This window comes from Lineus longissimus, chromosome 12 (assembly GCF_910592395.1).
Source record: "Lineus longissimus chromosome 12, tnLinLong1.2, whole genome shotgun sequence".
In the NCBI taxonomy this organism is placed as follows: domain Eukaryota; kingdom Metazoa; phylum Nemertea; class Pilidiophora; order Heteronemertea; family Lineidae; genus Lineus; species Lineus longissimus.
The window spans coordinates 12128272-12154437 of NC_088319.1; the positions used below are offsets into that span (position 1 = coordinate 12128272).

Consider the following 26166-nt stretch of genomic DNA (forward strand, 5'->3'; position numbering starts at 1 on the left):
GACAGCGAAAAGCTCAAACTATTCCCTTGGCATTCAGATCTATAGTTGGCCTCAATCTCTACCCATACTTGAGTAGGGATCCCTTCTTGCGTCTCCAACTGAAGTCGTCTCTGGCATCTCGATCCCCCCCCCCCCATATTCACAACCATCTGTCCTCCACACCTCTTTAACGCAGACCTCTGTCTTCTATGCCTCATCCCAATTCGCTCGTCTTCAAGAGTGTCTCTTACGTCTTTGTCTCATCTCATTTCGGACATCTCTCCTCTCAGATTCTTAGCCGTCTGTCCTGCTCCCTGTCTCTGTTTAATCTCATTCCTCTCGACTAAACGATGGTCTTATGTCTTTGTCTCATTTCAACTCTGACATCTCTCCTCTCGGATTCTCAGCCGTCTGTCCTTCTCTCGTCTTCTCAGCCGTCCTCTGCCTTCTCCGTTTAATCACATTCCTCTCGACTGAACGATGGTCTTCTGTCTTTGTCTCATTTCAACTCTGACATCTCTCCTCTCGGATTCTCAGCCGTCTGTCCTTCTCCGGTCTTCTCAGCCGTCCTCTACCTTCTCCGTTTAATCACATTCCTCTCGACTGAACGATGGTCTTCTGTCTTTGTCTCATTTCAACTCTGACATCTCTCCTCTCGGATTCTCAGCCGTCTGTCCTTCTCTCGTCTTCTCAGCCGTCTTCTGCCTTCTCCGTTTAATCACATTCCTCTCGACTGAACGATGGTCTTCTGTCTTTGTCTCATCTCAACTCTGACATCTCTTTTCTCGGGTTCTCAGCCGTCTGTCCTCCTCCCGTCTTCACAGCCGTCCTCTGCCGTTTCTGTTTAATCACATTCCTCTCGACTAAACGATGGTCTTCTGTCTCTGTATCATCTCAACTCAGACATCTCTCCTCTCGGATTCTCAGCCGTCTGTCCTCCTACTGTCTTCACGGCCGCCTGCCAAGTATGGGAAGAGAAGGCGGTTTACTATAGGGAATGGTTGGTATCTTTCTCTCAAGAATGTGCATCTGCTCGCCTGTGGCATGTGTCGTCCATTCTTAAGGGACAGGTCTGTATCTCTAGGCTGTGTTGTTGTCTGAAGGACGGGTGTCCTTGTATTCGCTCGGAGACCTGGTCACCTCTCATATTGGGGACCAGCGTCTTTTGGAAGGAGTCACAACTTGGATGAGACTGTCCTCACAAGAGTGTTCGTCGGATCTGATATCGAGAGACCAAGGACATTAGGAACTGTTGGGATGTGACTGTTGTGAAAGGGCCAGACCTCCAGGTAATGAGCCAGGCGCTCTAACCACTATGCCACTGATCTCCCGGGGGGGGCTATGGGGTTATGGGAACTTCATGGTATCACCTACTGTGTTTTCTATGGTAGAAGTCATGACATCTCCTGGTTGGTTTTACAGTGGGAACTTCATGGTATCAGTGGTGATTTCTCCTGAGGGGTTTAACAGTAGTAAGGCAGTACAGTGTAAATGACATGGTATCACCTACTGTGTTGTCTATAGTAGAAGTCATGACATCTCCTGGTGGGTTTTACAGTGGGAACTTCATGGTATCAGTGGTGATGTCTCCTGAGGGGTTTAACAGTAGCAAGGCAGCACAGTGTAGATGTTTGAACCTTCCAGTCACGAAACAGTCAGAATAGACCCCAGGACCACAAATGACTGAGAAAAACCCGACAGGAAAGGAGGACAGTTTTCCTTGGCTTAGCCACGTCTGTTTTGAATTGACCGAGGGGTTAACCCAGGGGAAGGGGGTCTGGGTTATAGTCCTCGATGGTTTTGTCATTCGAAAGAAAGCGAAATAAGAACAGAAATATGATATTCAATTTTAAATTATCTTGTTTATTTCATTTCAAACAAAGCTAAATTCGGAACTCAATTTTAGAAATGTCATATCTACAAGCCAGCAATACACAAACAAGACAGAACAGAAACACATATTTTGATTTTGAACAATTTCTATAAAAAATACTGGGATAATGCGACCCTTATCAGACAGAGAAAGGGATTAAACAATGCTATGTAGTTGGGATATAGACCCCAAAGTTCGATTGACAGAAGAAGAAAAGGTTTTGCTAGACATTATCAACAAAACATAACATCTGAGAGAAAAGGTGAAGGCTAATGACTGTAATTTGATTTCAAGTTTATCATGGCCATTTTAAAAAGATTCCCCCAGGAAGTGTACTTAGACTAGTCAAAATGAACCAAAAATCAAAAGTTTGCTTCCAACAGATTATTTTAACACAACGCAACACTTGTTTCGTGAAAAACACGTTCAAGGACTTTAAATCTTCGAGCAATCATTTCTTCAAGATCCCACTGCAAAATACGACCAATAAGTTTCATCAGATATATTTTTACTCCAATCGTCTGCTTTACAAGAATTTGGCGTCTGCTCGCATGGGAAAGAAACTTCAAAACAATCTCAAGAGAAACGTCTAACATTTCGGAAAAAAATCCCCAAAAGTCATCAACTTGACCCATGTCAAATTCAAAACTCTCTCAATTGTGGAGCATACAAACTGATCTTATCTCTCTGAGGTTTTGATAAGTCAGAGGTGCCTATTATTTATTGGGTCCAGGTTTAATTAACGGGAAGGCCCACGGGCCGTGACAAAATATTCGAAATAGGATAGGATCGCTATCTCTGGAGCCAATTGAATTTCAAATTCATCTTATTAGCATTTAATTTGATGCTGTCATGGTTTGCACACCTCCGGCCGTGGGGTCCGAGAGCTGTGTGGGAATTTCCGGTTAAGTGTCGGAATTGATGAGGCATAGAGCCCTATGATGATGATTCCATGGCCAATTTCACTCTAACTTGAATGAAGACTTGTGTGCTTTTGTGTGCAGTGATCTGCATGGAATGTATGGATAAGTCAAATTGAACCAAAATCAGGTCGGTTTCATAGAAACAGTACTCATCCTTTAAATTTAGTGCAAATATCTGCACAAAATGTACTCAAACTTAGCTTGAGCCAACTTAAGGATATACTTCATCTTAACTGTTGCAAAGTTGAGAGTGCATTCATACACAGTACCCATCAAAAATGCACACAGAATTCCGACAAAACAAATTTGGAACAGACTATGATTTATCTGTTTATATTCAGCCCATATTTTCTTAGATGCCCCACTAATAGCACAGAGGAAACTGCTATCAAAGGAGGCGTCGCCTACAAGAACTTCCAGGCCGGGCCAACCCACAAATTGTCATTGATGGACCCGCGACAAGTTAGAGAAGGGACGTTCACCTTTTAGAAAGGCATCCCTTAGAAAACAGACACATCAAGGCCAACCCCTGCGACAATTGAGGTCATTTTCTCAACCACAGGATGATAACTTTGGGGTGTAATTTTCAGAAATGGTTAATTGGTGTTCTCGAGAATGAGATCGTTCTTCCAAGTGTTCCCCCCAGAAACAGACGAAATGATTTCTCATAATTAATCAACGCCAAATACAAGAATATCCGAAATTTTAACATTGAAACATTTGGAGGTTTTTGAATTTGAAAACATACTCCATCAATTCATTTTATCAAGCTTGATGAAAGATTCAGATCTTTTCAGAAAATATCATGACTACTAGGTGTTTAAAAAAAAGACACCCACATCTGCAGAAATGTTAGACAATCAGATCTAGTTCAATTCAGTGTAAAAGAGTAAAGGAAGTAACTTTTGACAGGAAAATGCCCAAGGAATGTCGATCTTAAAAATTTGTGTTAGTTTTTTTAGACACTCTATAGTCAGATTCGTCAGATCTATTTTAACTTGACATGAGTAAATGTAGATACCCGTCAAAATTCCTTTCATCACATGCCAACGTACCTGATGCAATCTCATTATATCCCAATGCATCATGGGTACACTTTTTGTCACATGATTAAATAGAGTTTAAATGCGTAAAAGATAGTGATACACAGCATTTTCGGGAAAGGAATTTCGCAAAATATATGTGATTGAAAATATAACCTAATTTGAGATCGTCAGTTAAATGGCACATATCATTGGCAACGCTGCAAAGCCAATTTTTGGTTATTTCCCAATTTAGTTGTGCAGTCCGAAAAGCATTGGGTACAAAAGAAGCAAGTTAAGTAACTAAATAGAGGATAGTATCCTTCAGTATTAAGTAAGAGTTGATATAGATTTTAGGAGAATATTTCCATGGTTGATTTGGGCATAATGGGGTTAAAATTCAACAGGGGGAATGTCCCTGGTGTTATGGTTTTTATATTCTTGATGATAGGGAAAATACTTCCCATTGTTCAACGAATATGATTTTGGGTACGGAGCTGTGGAAAGCGATTCCAGGGTTAACTGTTTATAGGGCATGGACAATTATAGGACCCTGCCTTAAATTAGTCACATAAACTTAGGTACACCGCCTCCAATAAGTCAAATTAGGCATATTGCCTAAATAAACTTGAGGTAAACACTAAGGATGAATTTCCAGAGTTCAAATAAATGGTTTATATTTGGGTAAACAAGACCAGAGACATGTTCAGTAGTCAGGAAATCTTTCAGGAAAATATTCCTCTATACAATCGTTTCTTTTCATAAATAGCTACAAATGCAAATCTTACTACACTACAAATGCACATCATCACAGCAAACGGATTACATGTAAAATCAAGACTGGTTACGAGGCTGGTGAACTGAAAACACGGTTCCAAAAACCACTCAAACTTTTCCAAAGTGATGTTTACTTTACGAGAGAAACACTTTCGCTTGGTACAAAAACATCAGAAAATTTAAGAATTTCTCAATGTTTTGCAATTAGATGAGCAGGTAATTTTGTTACCTATGTTTTCAGACCACCTGGCCGGCGGACAACCCAGTCGCTTGCACTCCAAACCAGATATTACTGTCATAGACATAGTTATGTACAAGGAATAAACCGTACAGGAATTTTTTGTGTAACAATTTTGTGAAAATAACATAAATTCAAAAAATTCTCAGAAAAATATCTCGGAAATATTTTAACACCATTTCTAACCGAAACTAATATTTTGGGGGAGTTTTAACTGAAAATATTTTGAATGAATGGTTTTTCTGACTGTGCGTGTTGGACAATAGACCACTGGCTACAGAGAGTTTAGATTCATCCCAACTAGACAAAACATGTAATGCATCTACACAGGGTTTTTATAATGCATTATAAGTTTTGTCGAATCGGGTGAAACCGACAAACTTTGCAAATAAATAAGACAGATACTTGAGGTGGGCCGTTATGAGATTCTCAAAATATGAGCGTGGTGATAAATGCTGGAGCTATCTTATAAAAAATTAAAGCAGACGTCATTCCAAAATGAAGTGATATCCACTTTTTTGACACCCTGTATAATGAGATCATAGCTCTATTATTGTAGAATGACAAAATGCTAGAACTTTTAGAATTGGGAATCTGTGACAATAAAAGAGGATGTCGCCTGCTTCCTGCCAAATATACATAGTTTTATAGTCCGATGAACATCCAAAATACATAGCAACCTCAATTAAAGCAGGAAAAAGGTGACGTCTACTTTTATTTGAATGGCATTGTGTGTGATCCGAATTGCTGTTCATTTCATTTCTTATAGATGTGAAAAATATTGGGCCCACCAACGAAAATACATAGAAAATATAAATACGGTATAAACATGTGAATGGCCAGAACCTGACCGAGTATATCTACAGAAAAATAACTTAAAGCTCTATCAAAAATTAAATGAGTATGAGGTCAATACTGTTCCAGGCAGTATTTTTCAACGAGAAAGTATTATGACTTGAGTTCAGATCCTGAAGAAATTTGTCCAAAACATGATGACCTTTTAGATTATTGCCAAATACAAATGTAGTTTAACTTGACCTACTGAATACAAACTGTTTTAACTTATCAACCGTTTGTTTTCAATCTAGCTCACTCTTTCATTCCAGGAGTTGATTCGGGACTGTAAGGGACAATTTCTTCAAGATCTTTAATAGAGGCAGAGGTTCGGTGCTGCTTGCAACAACAGAAGACTTCTTGCAACAGAAGTAAAGAGAGTGTCGTTTAAAAGGCTGAGGATTGCACATTCTAAAGGAACTGAACATTGCAAGATAACCCATTGATAATCGAAGATGAAAATCGCAGTTCGAAACTTCAAATTTTCAACCTTCCTCAAGCTTGACCTTGACCTAACCTCAAAATACTGATACAAATGACTTTAGAACGAGACAGAACGAGAATTGGTCCAGAAAAACCACGTTAACCCTGTCCCTGTGTAAACATTTGGCTTGACTAGCGTGTTATTTTGATTTGTAAACTCCTGTACAAAATTCAGATCATTTTCTTCCAAATTATTGCAAAGTTGGCAGTGCCACCTTGAGGCAAACTCAATAACATAAATTTACAAAGCAAGTTCAATATCTGACACCCCTGGAATAATGGCTTACACCGTACATTTGACAGTTTCAGTTCCAGTGCAGTCCATTTTCATATTTTAGGGGTGCCAGGTTAATTTTTACATTGGGAAATGTAAATGCGAAGTGGCATTCGGTTAGAACAATGTGCATGAGTTGCTATCAGTGCGCAAACACCAGAGGTCAAAGGTTAAATCCTATGCCATCCTGATAACATACGTCTCGAATATTATATCTCAAAAAATACATTTTTGTATTCTTTCATTTTCATGCAAATTTACACTTTATGATACAGTGGTATTGGTGAATTTACAAATTCAGTAGCTAACTTGCTAAAATAATACATATATTAGACATTTTGCGCAACACTGTGACCATCATTCCATTTTTTATAAGTGTTCCAAAAACTCACAAAATCCACACAATTTTTACTATCTATTTATGCCGGGGTAATTCCAAATGCTAAATTCTACTTTCAAAACTAGACACACCAAAAATGTTGATTATTATAAGATTCAAAAACACTTTTTATATTAGCCTGCCGTCAAGGTACCAGAACAAACCTTCGGTTCATTACAAGGCACCGTAGAATTGACAAGTTCAAGCATGAAAATGCAACAACCTGGCAGATTTAAATATTTAAATTGTAAATCACGGAAATCAGCTTCACCTTTTTTTAGGATATTGTCGAACAGGATTAAAAAATTCACCAGCACACAACACATTGTCAGGAAAAATCTTCATACCACCCTTGAAACACTTAAAACAAAATCCAAACATCTCATGACACACAGAACTTGGATACTTCTTTCTACGTTGCCCTTACTGTCTCCCCTCTGCAACAAGAATGGAGAAGTCCACCATTGAGGAAATGAACTGGCCGACTTTGGCATTTTTGTGGCAAAGGGTAGACAGGTTACTCCCTCTGGCACACTGCTGTTCAAGTCATAGAAATAATAAGAGTCCAGTCCAATTTAACTTTGCCGAAAGTACTCGGTACATTTAGATGAAGTTGTACACAAAGTGTACTGAATCTTGCAGCAAATTCAAATCGATATGAACTTTGGCTATGCATAAATATTAGAATATTTACAGAGTCTGAGGTTCTCTAGGAGTTGCACGCAACTGGAGCTGAATCGTACGGAAGGAACGGTTTCTGATCATGTTCGCTATCATCATCATGGTAGCCATTAGATACGAGCGAATCGTTGTGATTGGATAATTTTTCTTCGTTGTTATTGTCTAGTTTTTGGCGTTTGACTAGTGGGAGAACGAGTTCGGCATCATCCACAATGTCATCATCAATGTCCTCTAACTCGTCAGATTTATCGCTTGCGGCGTCCATGACAGTCTCAATCCTTCCCGTCAGGGAAAAATTGGCGTCGATTTTCCCGTAATCTTTCGTCTCCTTGCTTTTATTATCGATGAAGTTGTGAATGTCGTCGTAGTAAGAGTCATCCTTGTCTTCGATTTCATTGGTCGGTGAGTCGATGACGTTTGGTCCGTCTGACTCGTGTTTCTTGAGATGGCGATCCAAGTTGGTCTGTTGGCCGAAGCAGCGATCGCATAGCGGGCATTTGAACGGCTTTTCTTTGTTGTGAATGTTTCGGACGTGACGCTGGAGGTTTGACGATATCGAGAATGAGCGTTCGCAGTATTTGCATTTGTAGGGTTGTTCGCCGGTGTGCGTGCGGAGGTGCCGCGTCAGGTTGGCCGAGCGCGGGAAGATCTTTCCGCAGAATTTGCAAGAGTAACGTTCCTTGAGTTTGTTGGCTTGGTTCGGAGAGAATCGGAATGGCTCCATGGGCTTGGCGAGTTTCATCATGGGCGAGAAACCTTTCTGCTGGGCGTCGGGCGACATCATGCCCATGTTCATGTTCACGCCGCCAAACGGGAATCCGGGCGTCGGCATATGGAAGCGTGGAAGTGACATCATCTGCTTGGCGGCATCCTGGAATGTCTGCTGCATCTTGGTCTTGTCCATCGCGCTGACACGGTACATCGGGTCAAGGGTCATCGGGCTTGGAATGGGGTAGGCGTAGTGTAGTTTCTCCTGCGGTGCTTTCTGTTGCTCTTCACCAAACACGTGAGTCTTGTGAGCCGCCTTTGTTTCAACTTTGTACTTGTGCGACAGATCTAGCGGTTCATCAGGACTCGGTGAGCTGGACTTGGAACTCGTTTTCGACAGATCGAACGGCATATCATCTTTAGACTTGCTGCTACTGCTCAGGTCAAACGGTTGGTCCCCGAATGACGAACCAGAAGAAGGCGTCTTCTGGACTGGAATCATGGACCCAATTGGTGTACTTGTGTTGATTTCACTCCTGAAGGCAGTGGTGGGTGTCTTCGGCTCGACTTTGAGTGGCAGGGGCATCTTCGGTGACAGACTAGCTGGTGCGTGCCTATCGTACTTGATTTCGGACTCGACATCAGAGAGGCCCTGCATCTCACCATCGGAATGACTTGAAATGGACGCTTCTGAGCTATCGCGTTCACTTTTTGACGGTGACATCCCAAGGATGTCAGGTGACTTCCCCTGGTGCGACGCATTCTGGAGAGCAGCCATTTGCATTGCAGCTAACGGATGACCAGGAGGGAATGATGGGTAGCCGGCCGCCATTGGAGGGTAGAATGGGAACGGCGGTCGAGCACGGTACAAGTTCATATAAGCTGCCGGCAATCCAGATCCTTGTGATGTCGGGGGTAGACCAGCGCTGACTGGAGGCCTCTGGGGGAGGCCTGGAATGGGGTAAGCAGGACGGGATCCATTCCTTAAGGCTCCTTCGCAGAATCGTTTATGCTTGCTCAGCGACGTCACAGTGGAGAACGCTTGCCCGCAATCCTTGCACTTGATCTGCTGGCGGCAATCAGCGTGCATTCGTTTATGGCGGCAGAGATTGGAGAATTGTGTATAGGCCTTTAGGCAGACTTCGCACTGGAATGGCTTGACGCTGCTATGGATGTGTTGGTGTTGTTTCAGGCCGCTAGAGGTCGCGAATGTCTTTCCGCAGTCGGCGCAGGCGTGCGATCGGGCGCCGATATGCTGGGCGCGTATGTGGCGCTGCAGATTGCTGGGGTCGGTGAAGACTTTATCACAGTTCTCGCAGGGGAAACGCCTGAATCCATCTGGACCCTGAAGAGAGAAAGCAGGTCGAAGACGTGAGAAACGGAAAAACTTCTTATAAGATTTTTTAGGAACATGAAAGTAAAGTCTATTTGTCTTATGACAATGATCTTGACCATCTAAGTCGATTTCTCTCTTCCTTGATTAGAGAGGTGTCCTGATAAGAGAGGTCAAATTGAATGGAAACAACAAATCTTGGACCAAACTCCATGATAGATAGAGTGTCCTTGATAGCATTGAGGTGAGGTTCCAAATTCTAATTGAGACACAATTCAATACTTACGATAGTTGAATTGCGCATAATACTAGCTTTCCAGGCGGCATCCTGGCTTATACTGCTGTCAGACATCGACCTGAATAAATAATAAATGAAAATTGTCCATTTTTTCTTTTTAATCTTTTGATAATATTACGACGTGAGAAATACTGTTTATTTGGATACGTTGTACAACAACTTTTTCTCAGTGCATTTACTTTACAGCCATGTAGCTCAAAACCTTAAAACTTTAATAGCCATTAGGAAAAGTTTGATGCATGAGCGTCAACTATCAAATTTATGCTGAGCCATCAGGTGTCCAAGCTAAACTTTTAGTTCCCAACAATAAGGACTGGTGTCACTAGTGTATGTAATCATTTTTAGTTTGTCGGTCGATGATTAATTGACAGATAGATTATTTGCTTATTTGATTGATTAATTGATTGACAAGACTGATTGGTTGATCATTTGATTGGTACCTACCCTTCATCTGTGATAGACTCCTTTACAGAGGTATTCATCTGATTTTCCAGCTGGTTATTTTCCTTGAATTCTCGGTTCAGTTTGGTGAAGATTGCATTACTGTTCTTGCAGACGTACGTCTCGTGTCGTCGGAGTGCCACCTTTGAGCGGAAGACCTCACCACAGTCACCGCAGGGATAGCGTTTCTCTTCTGGAGAGAGAAAAAAGGCAGAACGTCAATGACTTTGCCAAATGGAATAAGGACAATGTATGAAGATCTGCACCTAACTAGGCTGGGAACGAGTTTACAATCCCCGATCACACCCCAAAAAAAGGTCATCGGTTGACTAACCAAGCACCACTGTTCAATGGATTTATAGTTGAATGCGATCAAACTACGTCATTTCCGATCGGGGATTCTAAAGTTTAGCCGACAACTTGTATGGATATTTCTTCACTTTAGCCGAATTCATACCCAAACTTTCCATTCTGAAACTTGCCCAAATAGAGTAAGATCACAAACCCCACAGCCTGACAGAATTCCCTTGACTGACCGAACCTTCAACTGAAGTGTCACGTTGAGTCAGCTGATTTGTGTCCTGGGTTGGTCTTACTTTATACACCACAGTTGAATGATCAAAGGGTGGATCTCCAAAATGTTAATAGGACTTGTTGCACTTTATGCAATGAAATTGACAAGGTTAACAATAAGATAAGACCATGTATGTGTATTCTTCAGCCTGCACGACCAAACATTCTCCAGGTGGATCTTCACTAATCTTAATAGTATGTTTAGGATGAAATTGACAGTGGTCGGATGTCATCCAAAGACCTAGTAATCAATTACAAGTACATATTTCTGGTAAAGGACTACACGTCAAGTTCAATTCAAACACAAAGGGTCCTTAAATGCAAATTCTTTTTCTTTCTTTTATTGGTAACCCATAAGTAATTTGAGTAAATTTTATGTACCGAAAATTGAAATTTTAACAAGTGATGTGAGCCCAGTTTATGTCTTCTTATTTCTGTTGTTAAGTACTAAAATTCTGAGATGGGAGAAACCGGCTTCCTCTGAGCAAATTCACTTTCACGACATACTGTCAAAATTATTGTAAAATTTCTTGGTGGCGGAAAATTGCCTGTCCTGAAGCTTTTTTCAATCAAAACCACAAATCTTTCCAAGGTTGCTTCCCAGCAGTCATGGGCCCACGAAAGATGCGACGTTCTTCCCATCCTTGAGCATCTCCGCCCCCCAACCACAACATGATATCACATGGTTACCGAGATATTATGAGGGCTCATCTAACTTTACACAACAACGCACAAAAGCATATTTAAAATTGCGCCACAAGATGCACTTTTGAGAAACGCCCCGAAAATATTAACGTAATTTTTCTAACAATCGCAAAACGCCGACGCAAACAATTCTGAAATTTCTCTCCAGGTTCCACAGCTGTCTCGGTACCCCGAATCTTACGCGACAAACCCGGAAGAATGCCGCATTCCCCTATCTCAAGTATCGGCACCTTTGCTCCTGGCTCATCCCCGCGCCTCAACAGGCCAAAATCATGTCAATGCCCGACTCACTTCGTTTAAATAATGAGCGCTATTATCGTACCGCACTCCTGTGACATGTTTTAATCAAACCTGCCCGCGGGAACTCTCCGTAGATAGAGAAGACAAAGTTATTTGCGTCGGGATGCACGGTCCATCAACCATCGCGACATTGACAGTGACATTAGCATACAATGGTAAAGTGTTCTGATTCGAGTTCCCCACGTTTATGATTCTCGGCTATTTTCTTGTTGGCACCTTTGCCGCTTTGTGCGATGATTTAGTCAACGCAATTAAGATACTTGTGTCGTTGTTGTCGTTTGGTATCCCAACCGCGATTCCCACAATCGAAACCGATGAAAATAAACAGCCAAGTTGACGGGAGATAATTTCACTTTGGTGAGAATGTTCATTTTCCATATTTTATAATTCCGACGTTGTGAATCTGAGGCTAAACACTCGATTTTCAAAGCAAAAATAAAATAAAATTTGAGAATTGCCTCCGATTGAAATTTTGCGCCGTGAAGTTCTGATGACAAATATTTTTAAAGTTTTCTGCATTTGTAACAAATAGTAATAGACTTTAGAGTGATACATTAAAATACTGAAAGAAATAATTGGTCCCCCTGATCTTCGGTCGTTTTACAAATATTTTACCCAAAGTGTTCCAAATCTTCCAAACCTCAATGACATTCAAACGTAATTTATAGTTAACATTCCCGCCCTAATTATGGGTTGAAATTAAAAACATTTACCATCTAAAATAAACCGACAACCTACCCCCCTAACCAACGTCAGCAGCTGGTTCTCAAAATTGAACAAAGTCAAATAATTTATGAAAAATTTGATATTCAAAACGTAATTTGTATTTTGATAGCTTTAAGCCATCTTCCACACTGGGGTACAATTCCTCCTAGGGTCGTTTACTCAGTTAATGATAACAAAGCCAAGATACGGCCAGATTATCAAGATAAATAAAAGTTATGAATAAAGAATTTCTCAAGGAGTGATCAGAGTTAAGCGCTCGGTCCGAGGTATTGTGCAACGTGGCCTTGAAATGCGTCATTGTTTGCTATGTCGCTTCAAGCCTTTGTGCGCCCGATGCGACCTCAAATATACTTTTTGAACTTTCGGCAAGGTTGTGGCCTTTGCAAAAAATTGAGTTTTTTAAGTGTCAGTTTTTTCGAAAAAGTGCAGCAAACTTTTTTTACAGGGCCACGTTTCAAACAGGATTACGATTGTCAAAATTATCAATTGGTTTGAACTTTGACAAGGTCGCCCCTTGTCGGGTCAAGTTTTTTCAGAGACAGGGATTACCACCTCATAAAATGCCACCTTTTAAGACACTTTTTGCTTTTTTAGAAAATTGTTTTCTTGCTGAGATTTTAATCGTCAAGGTCGTGGCCTTGAGTTTTTTTGGCTGATCATCACTTTATCCAGATTATCATATCATTAATAATTCTCCAAAACTGTGGAAGTTTTTAAAATAGTTGAGAACTGAGAATTCTGCTTATCAAGATTCCCAAGGGATATCAAGAATCTTTGGATTACAAGAGGCCTCGTCCTGACAAATTGTCAAAACAATAAAATATGGAAATGAAATCAACAACTCACCATCGTCTAAGCCTTGCATTGCCTCCAATTCATTCTCGAGGTAGACCGCATCTTTGGCGTAAAGTAACATCTCGTCGCCAGGAGCGATGTCCTTTAAAGCTTTGTAATATACCTGGAACGAGGGGAGGGACAGAAAATGTAAGTTTCGGACAAAAAAATTCAAGTTTTGGACGAAATGTGATCGATTTGTGTTCTTGTGGGATTTCCCTCATGACAATATATGGAAGGGGGAACCAGTTCTCCAGCAACCATTCACTGAAATGCTGAAAAATAAAATGGAAGAGAATACTGTCCATGAGGTTTTCAAAATGGTAAGGTATGCAAAAGAGTCAGACTGCAGTGGTTTTGTCTTGTTTAGGAGTTTTTCAGCCAACACAAATATACACCCCAAGAACAAAACTGAATAGGGACAGTCAGGTATGGATATTGGGAAAAAATCAAATAGAAATAAAACTTACATTTTTGATAATGTCAGTGAGCCTAGCATCATTGTTCTCCATTGTGAAATCGTATCATAAATTCCAAGAAAAATCTACAAAAGTGTCTAAAAGACAAGAGTGAAGTCCAAAATATAGTTCCAAATGCAGATCACAACTTGTGTAGGGTCCAAAAACAGCAGATGTGCTGACACGAGATGAATTTTGACTTGACAGAGCAGGTCCCAAAGAGATTATGACAAAAAAAGCCAAGGATCTTGGTATAAATCCTTTCACAGCATGAGTACGTAATCACCCCTCAGCCAGTGGACAACAGTTAGGATAACGGAACTCTGGACAACACCCTAATTACTCAGGGGGTCTCTGAGACAACAAATTGGACGTGTTTACCACGAAAACAAATGGACGTGTTTACCACAAAAACAACACTGCAGTCTCTTGGAAATTGTACACAGATTTGTCTAGTTAAGGTGAGATGAAACAGTTACAGACCATTGATTGGACTTACAGTGCATTACTGTGTATATTGTGTGTAATTCTAGGCCTAGTTCGGGTGAACTAATTGACACCAATGGACCATGAAACGATTTTATCTCAGAAAAGATTTTTAGTGTCATTTGGGACACAGTAACAATTCATGAACAAAGGGAGTAGATTAAAGAGTGTGACTAATTGGAACAATGCTTAATTAGTGGAGATAATCTAATTAGCTAGACCAAAACTGTCACTTTTTGGTAATTAACTGGAGATTTAACTGGATTATCAATTAATGCTTTATGCTTTTTGAAGAAGAGGTATCAATGTTTGGACGACAATTGATTATGGTGCCAAACATATTTAGCCTGGAGACCCTTATGAGGACAGGCTTAGGGACAGTGGGGGACCCTCCAAAGTACTCTGTCTTTTTGGGAGTATTCTGTCCCCGTGATGCAAACAGCATAGAGACAATTCCCTGGGGGAGTGCTATCATCACAAGGGCCTCTTGAGTAGTTAAGACAATGAGGGGCAAAACAGGTGGAGGACATACCCCTACTGATGATTGTCTCTGGGTAACTGTTAAAACTGTAGTGGTTTATATTCAATGAAAAAAATCCAACAATCTCTTGAGAATTTCACCAACAATTCAACTGATTAACTTATGATTGTTTTGTGAAAAGCTAAAAAGCTTACATGTATTTCAAATAGAGGTGTGGCCCGATTTCCTTCTCGGACACCGGAGCAGAACAAGATGGAAACAGGGAGTCGTAATAAAGATTATAACTCCCAATTGGAAACAGTCACCAAACCAAGAAAGGGACCCCGGACAGGATAGAACCCTGGATACCACACTCTCGGAGATCGCTTTAATCACAACCACCGTGGTCATGAGAGGGTTAAAGACCGGCAACGGTGGCGTTGTGACCACTTGAAATCGTCTCTTATTATAGGAACAACAGATGTTCATGGAGACGGACACCGAATATTTCACCCATGATATGACAGAATTAAATCTAATTGTGATAAATATGGGGGTATTGTTGGACTGGTCATTAGAAGTTCTATAAAATTACATTTCAAATCTGAGGCTTATAAGTTAACACAGATTCAATAAAATTTTGCCGGTCATAAAGTTACAATCTTTACGCTATAGGTACGAGTGATTAATTGTGCTGTAGCATTGCACTTGACCCCACAGCAGGCCTGACACACCTTACTTAATCTAAAACCTTAAAGTGTCATCATTCACCTCTGCCTTTAGGCCTCTTAGGCCTCAGTACAGAACTCACTGTGATTTGGGCAACAAGTGGTTATGCAAGTATCAATTCGTGTCTTGTACCCCCCTCCTCAAGGGTACGACACCTTATCACCCTATAACGACATCTTAAGGCTCAAGCATCACCCTTTTTTCACCAATGCTACTTTTTCTTTCGTCAAGACATCACCATCAACAATATATCAGTTATCACCATCATATAAAGTAACCGGACTAATTTTACTGGGTAAGGCTGTATGTTCGACAAGACATCGACACATTAGCATCCTTATTCTTTCCAGCTTCGCCAAATTTTCACTAAAGGAAAAATAAATACTACTCAAGCATCGGCAAAGATTAGTGGTGATAGCTTAACTACCCTTGAGGAGGGGGGGTACAAGAAACGAATTGATACTTGCATTAATACCATGTAATAGCAAATTTAGCCTGAACTCAGAAATTCCTTGAAGATGAGACAATATTGTCTATGTTTCCTTACCAAAACAATCAAATCATCACTTTGCATTGACTAAGATAAGAAATTATCTCTCAATAATCTGTCTAGTACATCAACAGGTCAAACAACCCCTGAAGAATTCACCAGACCTGTTAAAGGCCTCCACTGTTCATTAGAAATTAAAAGTTTGTAATTGAATTTGAAAATTTCCAATTGTGTAAATACTGTGGGTCATATCAATGCTGCCGTTTTGTACACAGATACGCAAATACTATACATGCCAAGTTTCAGTGAAGTTGCATGCACGATAACTCCCCCATGACATTGTGTATAACTGCATATCTATTTTACTTTAATTTAATAAGAACGGCGTACGCCTTTAAGAGATACAATATCAGGGACCCATCCTTTTGCAAAATGTCAAATATGTCTGCGATGTTTTCATTAATATCTCCACACGTATCCTATCTTCTTATCTGCGGAGGAACTCCCAGCGTAACTTTATACAATAAAAACATCGCTAAGCGTGTCAACAGATCCTAAGATAACACGCGGCGTAATTTCGCAAATTCCGCCTCGGAGATGCGTACACAAAGATAGGATGACACCAACGATTGTCCTCGTAGCGATTGGATTATGACATTCCAGCAAATCGCGATAAATCTGAACGATACTTAAAGACCTGTGATCGGCGAAAATTACACGCCATTGTCGCAGAGTGTTTGCGTTTGAATCTCGCCAGCGGTTATAATTGGAGATAGCGTTGTCCGATGACACCACTGCGGTGTCATCCTGTATTTTCTGAAGTATTTTTGGCAGATAATGGTATTCAAATGCGGCTCATCTCTCGCGGGTGTAATCAGGGGTGTGACTTGGGTGTCGTGCTTTCACACGGCGGTGTTCGTCTCTTTTCCGCCGGATGAAAATAGATAGCGATTAAACATGAGTGATCGTCATGCTGGGATGGGCGGGGGACGAAGCCAGGTACAGGAAGTTTACGCCATTGTCGTCCGTGGCCAGCGCCACAAACGCCTTTGATCCGACTGGCAACAGTTTCTCGTGGTGTGGGAATAGCGTTATAAACCTTTCCACAGGAAATTGAATGGGACAGGCATTCCAAAAGTCGTGGGCGTGAGATACACCTTCGGTAACGTTGCGTAATGGCGTGATCTAAAGATGTCATCGTTTGTTGCAATAAAACGATCGCGATAATGCGCTAATAATAAACGATTGTAAGAGTTATCATCCTTTTGGTCGATTTTACAACTCCTGGTTGGCGATCTAAATCAGTTTCAAGGTTCCACGTTTGGTTTATTTTGAAAGTCGTTTGTGACATAACGTGAGATCTTCTTCATTTCTCATCCAAGCGGCGACTTCCTGTTGTTAACCCCTTGTAGCACAAAACTTAATATCGGCCTCAAAATTATATGGGAATGAAAGCAAATGTATTGGTGTCAAAGATGATTTTTGAATTCAAGAGGAGGTGGAATCATTTGGTAGGCCTACACCCACATTTTGGAGAATTTTTAATCCTGACAGGCACAACGAAATCGAAATCGACCACTTTCCAATTATGACGGGTAAGCCTTTGCTGACACAAGGGAAGGTATACCGCAAGAACACAAAGCCTACCGAGAATTTCCGCTTGACAACCTTTGCAATCAGAAGGCCTATGAGAAATTCAAAACTGACTTTGCGAAAACTAACTGATCAGATTAAGGCACATAATCCCCGGAAGACTAGAGGATCATGCGAAAACACCATCTCATAAGCCAGATTAGTGAGACCATATTGGATAAAAACATATTCAAAAACGATTTTATTTTCATAATGATTATCGTTCAAGAATATTTCTAGCATCGCCAATTGCTAAATTACACGCGTCATATTCAGATAATAAGAAAAAGCCATGTTAACTTGACTAAAGTTTTTCATAGTTACTGCACACGAGCCTATAGGTCTGGTTCTGTTCAATCGGGCTTGAAAGAAATTTTCAAATAATTTTCAGCATAACAAGAGCTTTAAAACATGAACTAACCCAAATAAACAATGCAACATTTTCAGGTCAACTTGGCCTGAAAATGTCTTTCAAAATATTGATGCTAATCCATTAGTACAAGAAGTCACAGGACTCGCTTTGACAAAATTTTCCAAAGAATAAAAAAGATTTGACAAGAAAAATAAAATGAAGCAAATGAGCTGCTTAAATATCCCCGAGGGCAGTTGGAATCCCCTGTTAATTGGGACGAAAACATGTTTAAAACTGTTTAAGAACAGGAGATTTTCTTTCATAATAAATACAAGTCAGTAATGAACTGTTATGATAATCTTTAAAATGTTGAACTTCGACCTAACAAGGCCAGGATTTGGTGTACAATGATGCATGTCACCCTGTACAAACTTCGCCTAAATTTTCCAAATCTTATTACCTATATTGCACTTGGTGACACCACAGGTTCAAAATATTAAGGGGCGGATTTGCCCCTCTTTGAGACAATCTCGGAGACAATGGTCAAAAACTTTAAATCCAGTTTCGTCTTTGACAAATCACTCCTACCCGATTTTATCTCTTGCTGTTTTTGTCTCAACCAACCAGGGCCTTAGATACCAGGACAGATCTGAAGATTAGCAGTAAAAAAATACCATAACCCCCTAAATAAACCCCTTATACTAGTAAATTCTATTGTCACACCAAGAAAGGGCTTGATTACTGTGTCCTTTTTTGTAACATCCCACAAAGTGACAATTCCCAAGAGGGGCTTTTAACAAGCATACAAAGATTTGCTGTGAACTATCAGGCAATTACAGCCAAAACATACAGTTGTCCTGTTCATGCCCATTGTGTTCCTATTCATTTGGCTTTAAGTGCTTTAGAAAAGGCAGATTATCGTAACTGTGCGTCACAGCATGGTGTCACCAAGCCAATTCAGGCAGGAGATTTCAGTTCTGATTCCTACGGACAGGTGACAGCACTGGTATTTGGCGGGCTTCACCCTGCCAAGTGTGCATAAATCAGGGGTAGATTTTTGATGATTTTGACCATTTTTAAACATATTCCTCACCAACAGTTTTAAACCGAATGAGAAACCTTGATTAGTTCTCCCAAAATCGTGTCTAAAATTGCCATAACAAGTAAATTTATAAAATTGTCTCACCAAATAGATATTATAAACCACGAAATGAGCAAATAACTGATTACACAAACAAAATATGATGGTATTTTTAAATATGTTAAAGTGGCCTTCATCAAGAATCAAATCCAACAGTAATATTACTGAATAATTCAGAATTGATGAACTTTTTGTTCTAACTGTGGACGAGGCTACCTTAACGTATCCATTCTCGATTAAAGATGGTACATTAATTATTCATCGAGGAGGGACAAGATAGTGGTTTTAGATTAGTGGGTGGATCAGTATTTTATCAATTCATACGTTGCAGCAATGAGGAGAGGTGGCGATAAGTAGGGAGCAATTTTTTGATAAAGTTTAGTAGCCTAAATATGTGTGCAGTTGAACCTCCCTGATAGCGGACACCTCTCCTCGCAGGACACCCTATCTATTAGGCACAGTGATTTTGGTCTGAAATTTGGTCATTTCTGTACAATTTTACCTCTGTAATTAGGACAACTCCCTTATAAGGACAGAATTTGTCCGTCCCTAGTATGTCCTAAGGCTGAATTTTTTAGGAAATAACTCACTTTGTGATAGAAAATTAGAGGATGAAACAAGACAAATGATTTAAGCTAATGCGGTCGGATACTCCAGACATTTCACTGAATATTATGATTGAAATAAGATACCGAAGGCCAACTACCATGGGCACTGAAGATATATATAACAATAAAATATTTTAAGGAAATTTACAGAAAAATTACGGATTGTCTTGAAACGCCATCAGGTATGTCAAAGTTTAAGACAGCTTGACCAGATTTTTGCAGCAGTTTGTGGCTCAAGGTGAATTCATATGTTGTCAGTAGCGTAAATGACAAACAAAATCCAAGAGTGAATGTTTTAATTTGAACTGAAATCAACAAGCCAGGTTGAAACAAGGCCTGAAGTGGTGAAATATCGTGTCTTGTTTTCTTAATTTTATCTTGTGTTCTTGAAGATCGAGAAAAACTTGTAATTATACTTACAAATATATATCTCTTATGATGAAATAAATAATCTGAACGGGTATCAGTAAATAAACACGCACTTCAATTGAAATGCAAGCAATGATGGCCCAGTTAGATTCAGTGAAGAGACTTAATTCAGATAAAACATCTCCTGAATTATCAACTCCGTTTCATAAATTGTAAATTATATTCTTTCTTATTCTTATCTCTAATGATGGAATTAGAAATATAAATTACATTTTGTTGATTTTCTTCAGACGGCACCATGTACTTGGAAACATGTAAGAAGGAAATGGGGCCTACATGTAATCCTAATTAACTAATTATTAAGCCTTTTTATAACATCAAAATTATTAGGATTAATTTTGGATCGAAGTACATTAAGTCTTCAATGATGTAATTACTTTCACCATCAATGATCAATGGAAAAAAGTGCCTAAGGAAGTTTAATGACAGTAGTCAACAGATAAGATACTTATTTAAAAGGTGATTCTAAATATGAATTTAGGCCTAATTGGATTCAGCAATTTACTTGTGACAGTAATGAATTGGCAAAGAGATCAGTGTAGAAAGCGTTATCACAAGAAATGCAAGCATGAAAACTTCAGAGCACTAGAATGCAAATAGTCAAACCCATTGCAATTGATATTGACTAAACCATAGCTTCATGTAGCCTTTTTATATAGCAAAACCTCGCGATAGATTTTATCAATCAAAATATAAAATGCAACAATATATTCAGGAATGTTTTCAGAAGACAGAGCAGATAAACTGATTTTTCAAAATTTGCAAAAATGCAGCTGAACAACCAATACCCATGCCCTCAGCTCCCCCCCCCCAACTAATCCCTTAACCAGGAAGCTTCTAATGATCATAATAACAACATAACCTACCTCTAACATTAATGATTTAATAAATTATCCAAATTTTACGGCAAAGAAACCCTCCAAATTTCAGTCCGTGTGTGAGCGGCGAATTTTACTATCCAAAAGTCAAATGAAAATCCGCATCGGAAAATTTCAACAAGTCCAATTAGAGATAATCCTTGATTCTACAATCTCAAACTGTCCTCGAGCCTCGCATCAACCTCTTCGGAACAGAACCACAATCAGACTAACCAACTATCTACCTGCACTCAAAAGTGGCACAATCTCAACCCGAGGCCGCTGTCAATCAAACGGTCACATGACCTCGCTGATTAGGTTAGGCAAACGTCACAGTGGTGGGTTGGTCTCTGAACAATGGTAGGAGACCTTCCAGTCGGGCTCTCTCAGAACGATTGAGCCAGCCATTGGGTACACTTGGCGTGCGCCATAGAAATAGCCACAGAAAACATAATCTGTGTTTACGTAACTGTACAATGTCTCTCAAATAATGTCATCTAGCTGGATACAATAGTTTCAGGGATTTTAATGTTGACATGAACTGTAGTTGGGCAAGTTGTATCAGGAATTGTGGCGATCTCTTGATATTTCTGTGCGAAATTTGCTGTGAGGATTTTTTAATCCGGCTTTTCGTAACTGTACAATATGTCAACTTGCTTTATTATGTTTTGAGGGGGATTTTAGTGCTCGCAGTAACTGGGGAAGTGGTATCGTGAATACAACTTTTTCAATTGCAGGATTAGCTTTTGATGATAATTGCGCAATATCTCCCTAACCAGAATTAAGCTTATGGCATGAGGACACAATATGCCATCCGGGGTACAAGTACATGTAACTGTGCTAGAGATGTCAAAAATAGACTTCAATTTGTTCAGTTTTTTATAGTTCTATCCCTCTTTCCCTAAAATGTCATCAGAGGGAGCTGGCAATAACTTACCTACACCAAGCACCAGCCTCCCTTCTGATTTATGAAAATCTTTGAATTTGACCATGAAACTATGTCAAAAATGTTAATGAGAAATGCAGTGCGAGCATCCTCTTTATCTGGATCCTGGATCCGCCCCTGTCTGGGGGGGGGGGGGTAGTTTTCCACCTGCACCCCTTGGCCTTATATGTCCCTGGACAGAGATAAGTGCGACTGAATAGCCACCCTCTTCAATGTGACTAATTGGGGACAAGATCATCTGGTAGAATAAGTAGATCCACTATCATTCTGCCCCATCCCTGTTATCACACAATAAGGGCAACAAAAAGGGGTTTAAATCTGACAATAAGGGCCGTAAAGATAGGAAAATCTGTGAAAATCTGGCTAATTGGTATTGTGCGATTAATTTCTAAGGGGACATGGACACACCTTTAGATCAGGGACATCCTCTCATTATGGGGTGTCATCCTTAAGGGTCTCAGGGGTTTAAGGGCCAAAAGATACATAGTATGATTAGGGGTCTTAGAGTGCGGTGCCTCACATCCTGCAAATTCGATGAATGGGAATTAGTTCTGAGGGTCAATGATAGCCAATTACCATAATGCGTCAATACATTCTTGAGAGGGCACATAATATTTCTGGCGGAAAAGAGCCAGATAGCCATTTTGAACCTTGCTCACGTAGCATTCTGACCAATTAGTGATGCATTGCAATTTTGAAATGCACCCAACAACTCAAAGGAGGGAAATTTAACAGGTGTAAAATCTAAAACATGGGAATCACTCGACCGAAAAATCAGGTTCCAGGGCAGGGGGCATACCTTCAATTAGTACATATCACCAGGGACAGCGGAAGGGGGTATGAAGGACAAGATACCCACATAGGTAACATTTTGATATTTGATTATATCTCCATAGATATCCGGTTTTTTACATAGAAACTCAGGAACCTGACAAATGCAATGGTGGATTGACCATCTGGTAAAACAGTTGCACTCCCATCACAAATAATGAATGAATACACCTGTTTTATTTTCGGTCAGGTGCACAGAATTCCAGGGGTGTTGTCCAGTGTCCCCTAAAGCCCCCCTAACAAAACATATCATACTCAGCATTGTGTAAGGACTGTTATTCCGTACCCCTCAATGAAGGGTCCACAATGCCCCCAGGGCCCAATACCTTTGATCCGAGACCCTTGCACCTGTTGACTTCCCTTCGTGAAAAGGGTACGAAAACATTCCCAATTTGCTTTGGCCCTCTTCCATAATAGTTGATGACTTGCTCGACCCTTTTTCATATTTATTCTCGATGTGTCTTTGTCACTTTGATCACCCTTTCTATAGATTGAAGTATTTTCATTTGCTTGGTTATTTTTCTGAAGGGTCTAATGTTTACTTTGGGATCATTGGATGATTTGTGCACTCGCTCTCTCCTGTGGGAATTATTTTATCTGTCCTTGTTTTTGAGGACATGTAAATCTTATTTGTGGTTCTACAAAAGTCTGGCTGTTGTGGGTTTAGTAGGCCTAGGTATCATACGGTGTTGTGAGGCCTGCACCGGTGTGTACTCGGCGTATTTGAACCCACCAAACCTAAACATTACGTCATGATTTGAATAAAAGAAGGGACTTTCTTGTGTATCATAATCATTTGTGTTGTCAATAACTCGGTGACCTAGTTGCCAAGCGTAAAAGTGAAAGCTTTTTATTTGGCTACTGTTTTTACTGCAATTTTGCTACTGTTCGATATGTTTAAGGTAATGAGTTGAAACATGAATTCAAGGCCTCTCACAGATACAATGAGCTAACACAATATTATGAACAAATCGTCAACCAACCCAATCCATCTAGACAAATGTCAGCAGCCCAAAAGAACATCTGACAGTTTTCTTTTTAGTATCCTATGTGTTACTTTAAAATGGCCTTAGAATTAATGGGTCTCTCATGACCTTGCAACTGACGCATTATGCCCTCTTCCTTTCTTCCATTCTAAAACACAATATCACCAAGTTGTGGTCTAGGTTCTTTCCTTCTCAAAATAGCATTCCCATGATAGCCAAAGGGACCTAAATTTCCCTCCCCTGAGAGCCCACTTTGGCATCCCTAATGCTCAAAAGACACCAATCTTGTTTTCATGTCATAAAAACCTGAAATTATCATCCTCTCGCTCAAAAGGAAGTTTCGACCTTGTAATAACAATGATAAAACTTCCACTATCAACCCTTAGAAATGACCCCCTAATGTAATATCCCTTCAGTGACAGTGACCTTCCACTTAACAACAAATTCAAAGACAACCCCATAACTCACCCTACAATACATCGCATTCAGTCCAGGTCTCATCTCCCATAAAATTCCTTTGTGGAGGGCCTGCAAAAGGTTTAGCTCACCCTTGGCAAGAAGATACACGCCTGTTCAAGTGTTTCAATCACAACGATCCAACAATTAGCTAACAAGAAAAGAGACAGGTTGCATACGGACTTGGTCAAGGCCTCCACTTTGATATCTGTTCAATGGTCCTATTTTCTCCCGAAATATGCGGATATCCCAACAATGGCACTTTTTATAATAATTGAGGGCGGCTCATTTTTTGAATTGTGAAAGGTGTCAATCGTAAGCTTAACTCGTGATTGACTTGGTTGGGTCTTTTGCTTGCCCAGGCATAGACACCTGATACGAGGAAGCTGTTTTATAACCACTTATTGGAAGGACTGTGAAGAGCAAGGAAGTTCAATTCCTTGAAAGAACTTCAGTTCGTTGAAAGCCATGACGACTAATCCAAAAATACATCCTAAGTATCAAATCCAGGCCTACTGTATGGTAGCCAGCAGTGTTTTCCACTATTCTATTAAAAAGGCTCCTGAATCATCAGAGATGAAACTACAAGGAGAACTGACTTATTCAAAAGGATTAGAAGTGAAAGAAATTCTGAAACACATTCCTCCAAAGGGAAACAGGAATGCTGAAAGAAGGTTGATGGTTACTGCTATTACCTAGTTCACCATCCTCATTGGAGATGGCACTATCCCGTCTTGTGGGAGGGGTTTAAATCTTCCCTATAACATTGATTAAAAGAAGATGCTTTCAAACAATACCTAATGTCTTTGGGTCGTCTTTTACTGTCCTTGAATTCAATAACCTCTTAATACGCCTGAAAATGAACCCACAGCAAGCGAACACAGAGGATGAGACACAATAACAAATATAATTGAAACTGAAATTTATCATTCCTTGACATTTATCTTGTCCTTGGGACAGAATTCATCTTCAGAAAGAAAACAGATTGACTGTTTGAACTACAGTCCTTGAATCAACCAGCGGTATCCTTTAAATGAACCCCTTACCCCTCACAAAGAAAGGGACACAGACACACAAGGCATCCTAATTCAAGGTTCCCGATTGAAGATGACATTATCTTGTCATGCTGGGAGGGGCTCGACCACTGTCTGTGATCAGACACAATGGAACAAGGGTCCTGTGTGTCCTTGATTTTAGCTATTTAGTCACACACACCCAAGACAATAAAACCAACAGCTATTAAAGACACCACAACATAAACCAAAGAATGGAGCTTGGCAGAAGACCATTATTGATGAAAGATAATGATATTATCTTGTCTCTTGTGGGTGGATCCCGATTAATTGTGCATAATTTATCCTGACAAACGGTGCAAGGGGTTTGCGGCCCTTTCCCACCCTCTTCATGACTGCCCCTTCCTCACATCCTTATTGGAGATGTCACACTCTATCTTGTCATGTGGGATTGACCCTTAGGTTGGAATATGGCTCCCTTATCAATTTGAAAGGGGTATGGGATGATAATGAAATGGTGTTTGGATTGATGATAAGGAAATTATATGTTTAGAGTTTATCAAAACAGATTTATTTGATTCATATCTTGTCCTTGAACTCATTTTTGACCTCACAACGGGATGATATTGACCTCATGAAGAGGTGGTATTGACCTTATGGATACACAAATACTATGAATACCAAGTTTAAGCAAATATGTATGGCTAATAACTGCACTACAGCATTGTGTATAACTGCATTTCTATTTTCCTGGACAACCAGTAATTACAAACGGTGTACGCCTTTACTACACCTGTCAACATCTTACCATCCCAAGCCAACGAACACACAAACCATAAACACCATGCCACCACAGCAGGGAAGCAGTAAATTGGCTCCTAGTTTTACCACTAAATCATCCAATCAAATCG

At 40.1% G+C, this 26166-nt stretch overlaps 1 protein-coding gene across 5 annotated transcripts in view; it reads right to left on the reverse strand.

Annotated features, from left to right (window-relative positions):
* Window positions 1–1821: 1821 nt before the first annotated feature.
* The window catches only part of LOC135496683 (histone-lysine N-methyltransferase MECOM-like), a 146964-nt gene continuing 122619 nt past the window's right edge, over window positions 1822–26166 (reverse strand). For 4 of the 5 annotated variants that reach the window (XM_064786144.1, XM_064786146.1, XM_064786145.1 and 1 more), the window contains exons 3-6: window positions 13394–13505; window positions 10247–10436; window positions 9791–9860; window positions 1822–9516 (exon numbers count right to left, since the gene is read on the reverse strand). In XM_064786144.1, coding sequence (XP_064642214.1) covers window positions 7492–9516; window positions 9791–9860; window positions 10247–10436; window positions 13394–13505 — 2397 coding nt within the window. In that variant the 3' untranslated portion in view covers window positions 1822–7491. Of the gene's footprint in view, window positions 9517–9790; window positions 9861–10246; window positions 10437–13393; window positions 13506–21032; window positions 21214–26166 lie in introns of those variants that run through there. The other variant, XM_064786148.1, reaches the window with a different exon arrangement.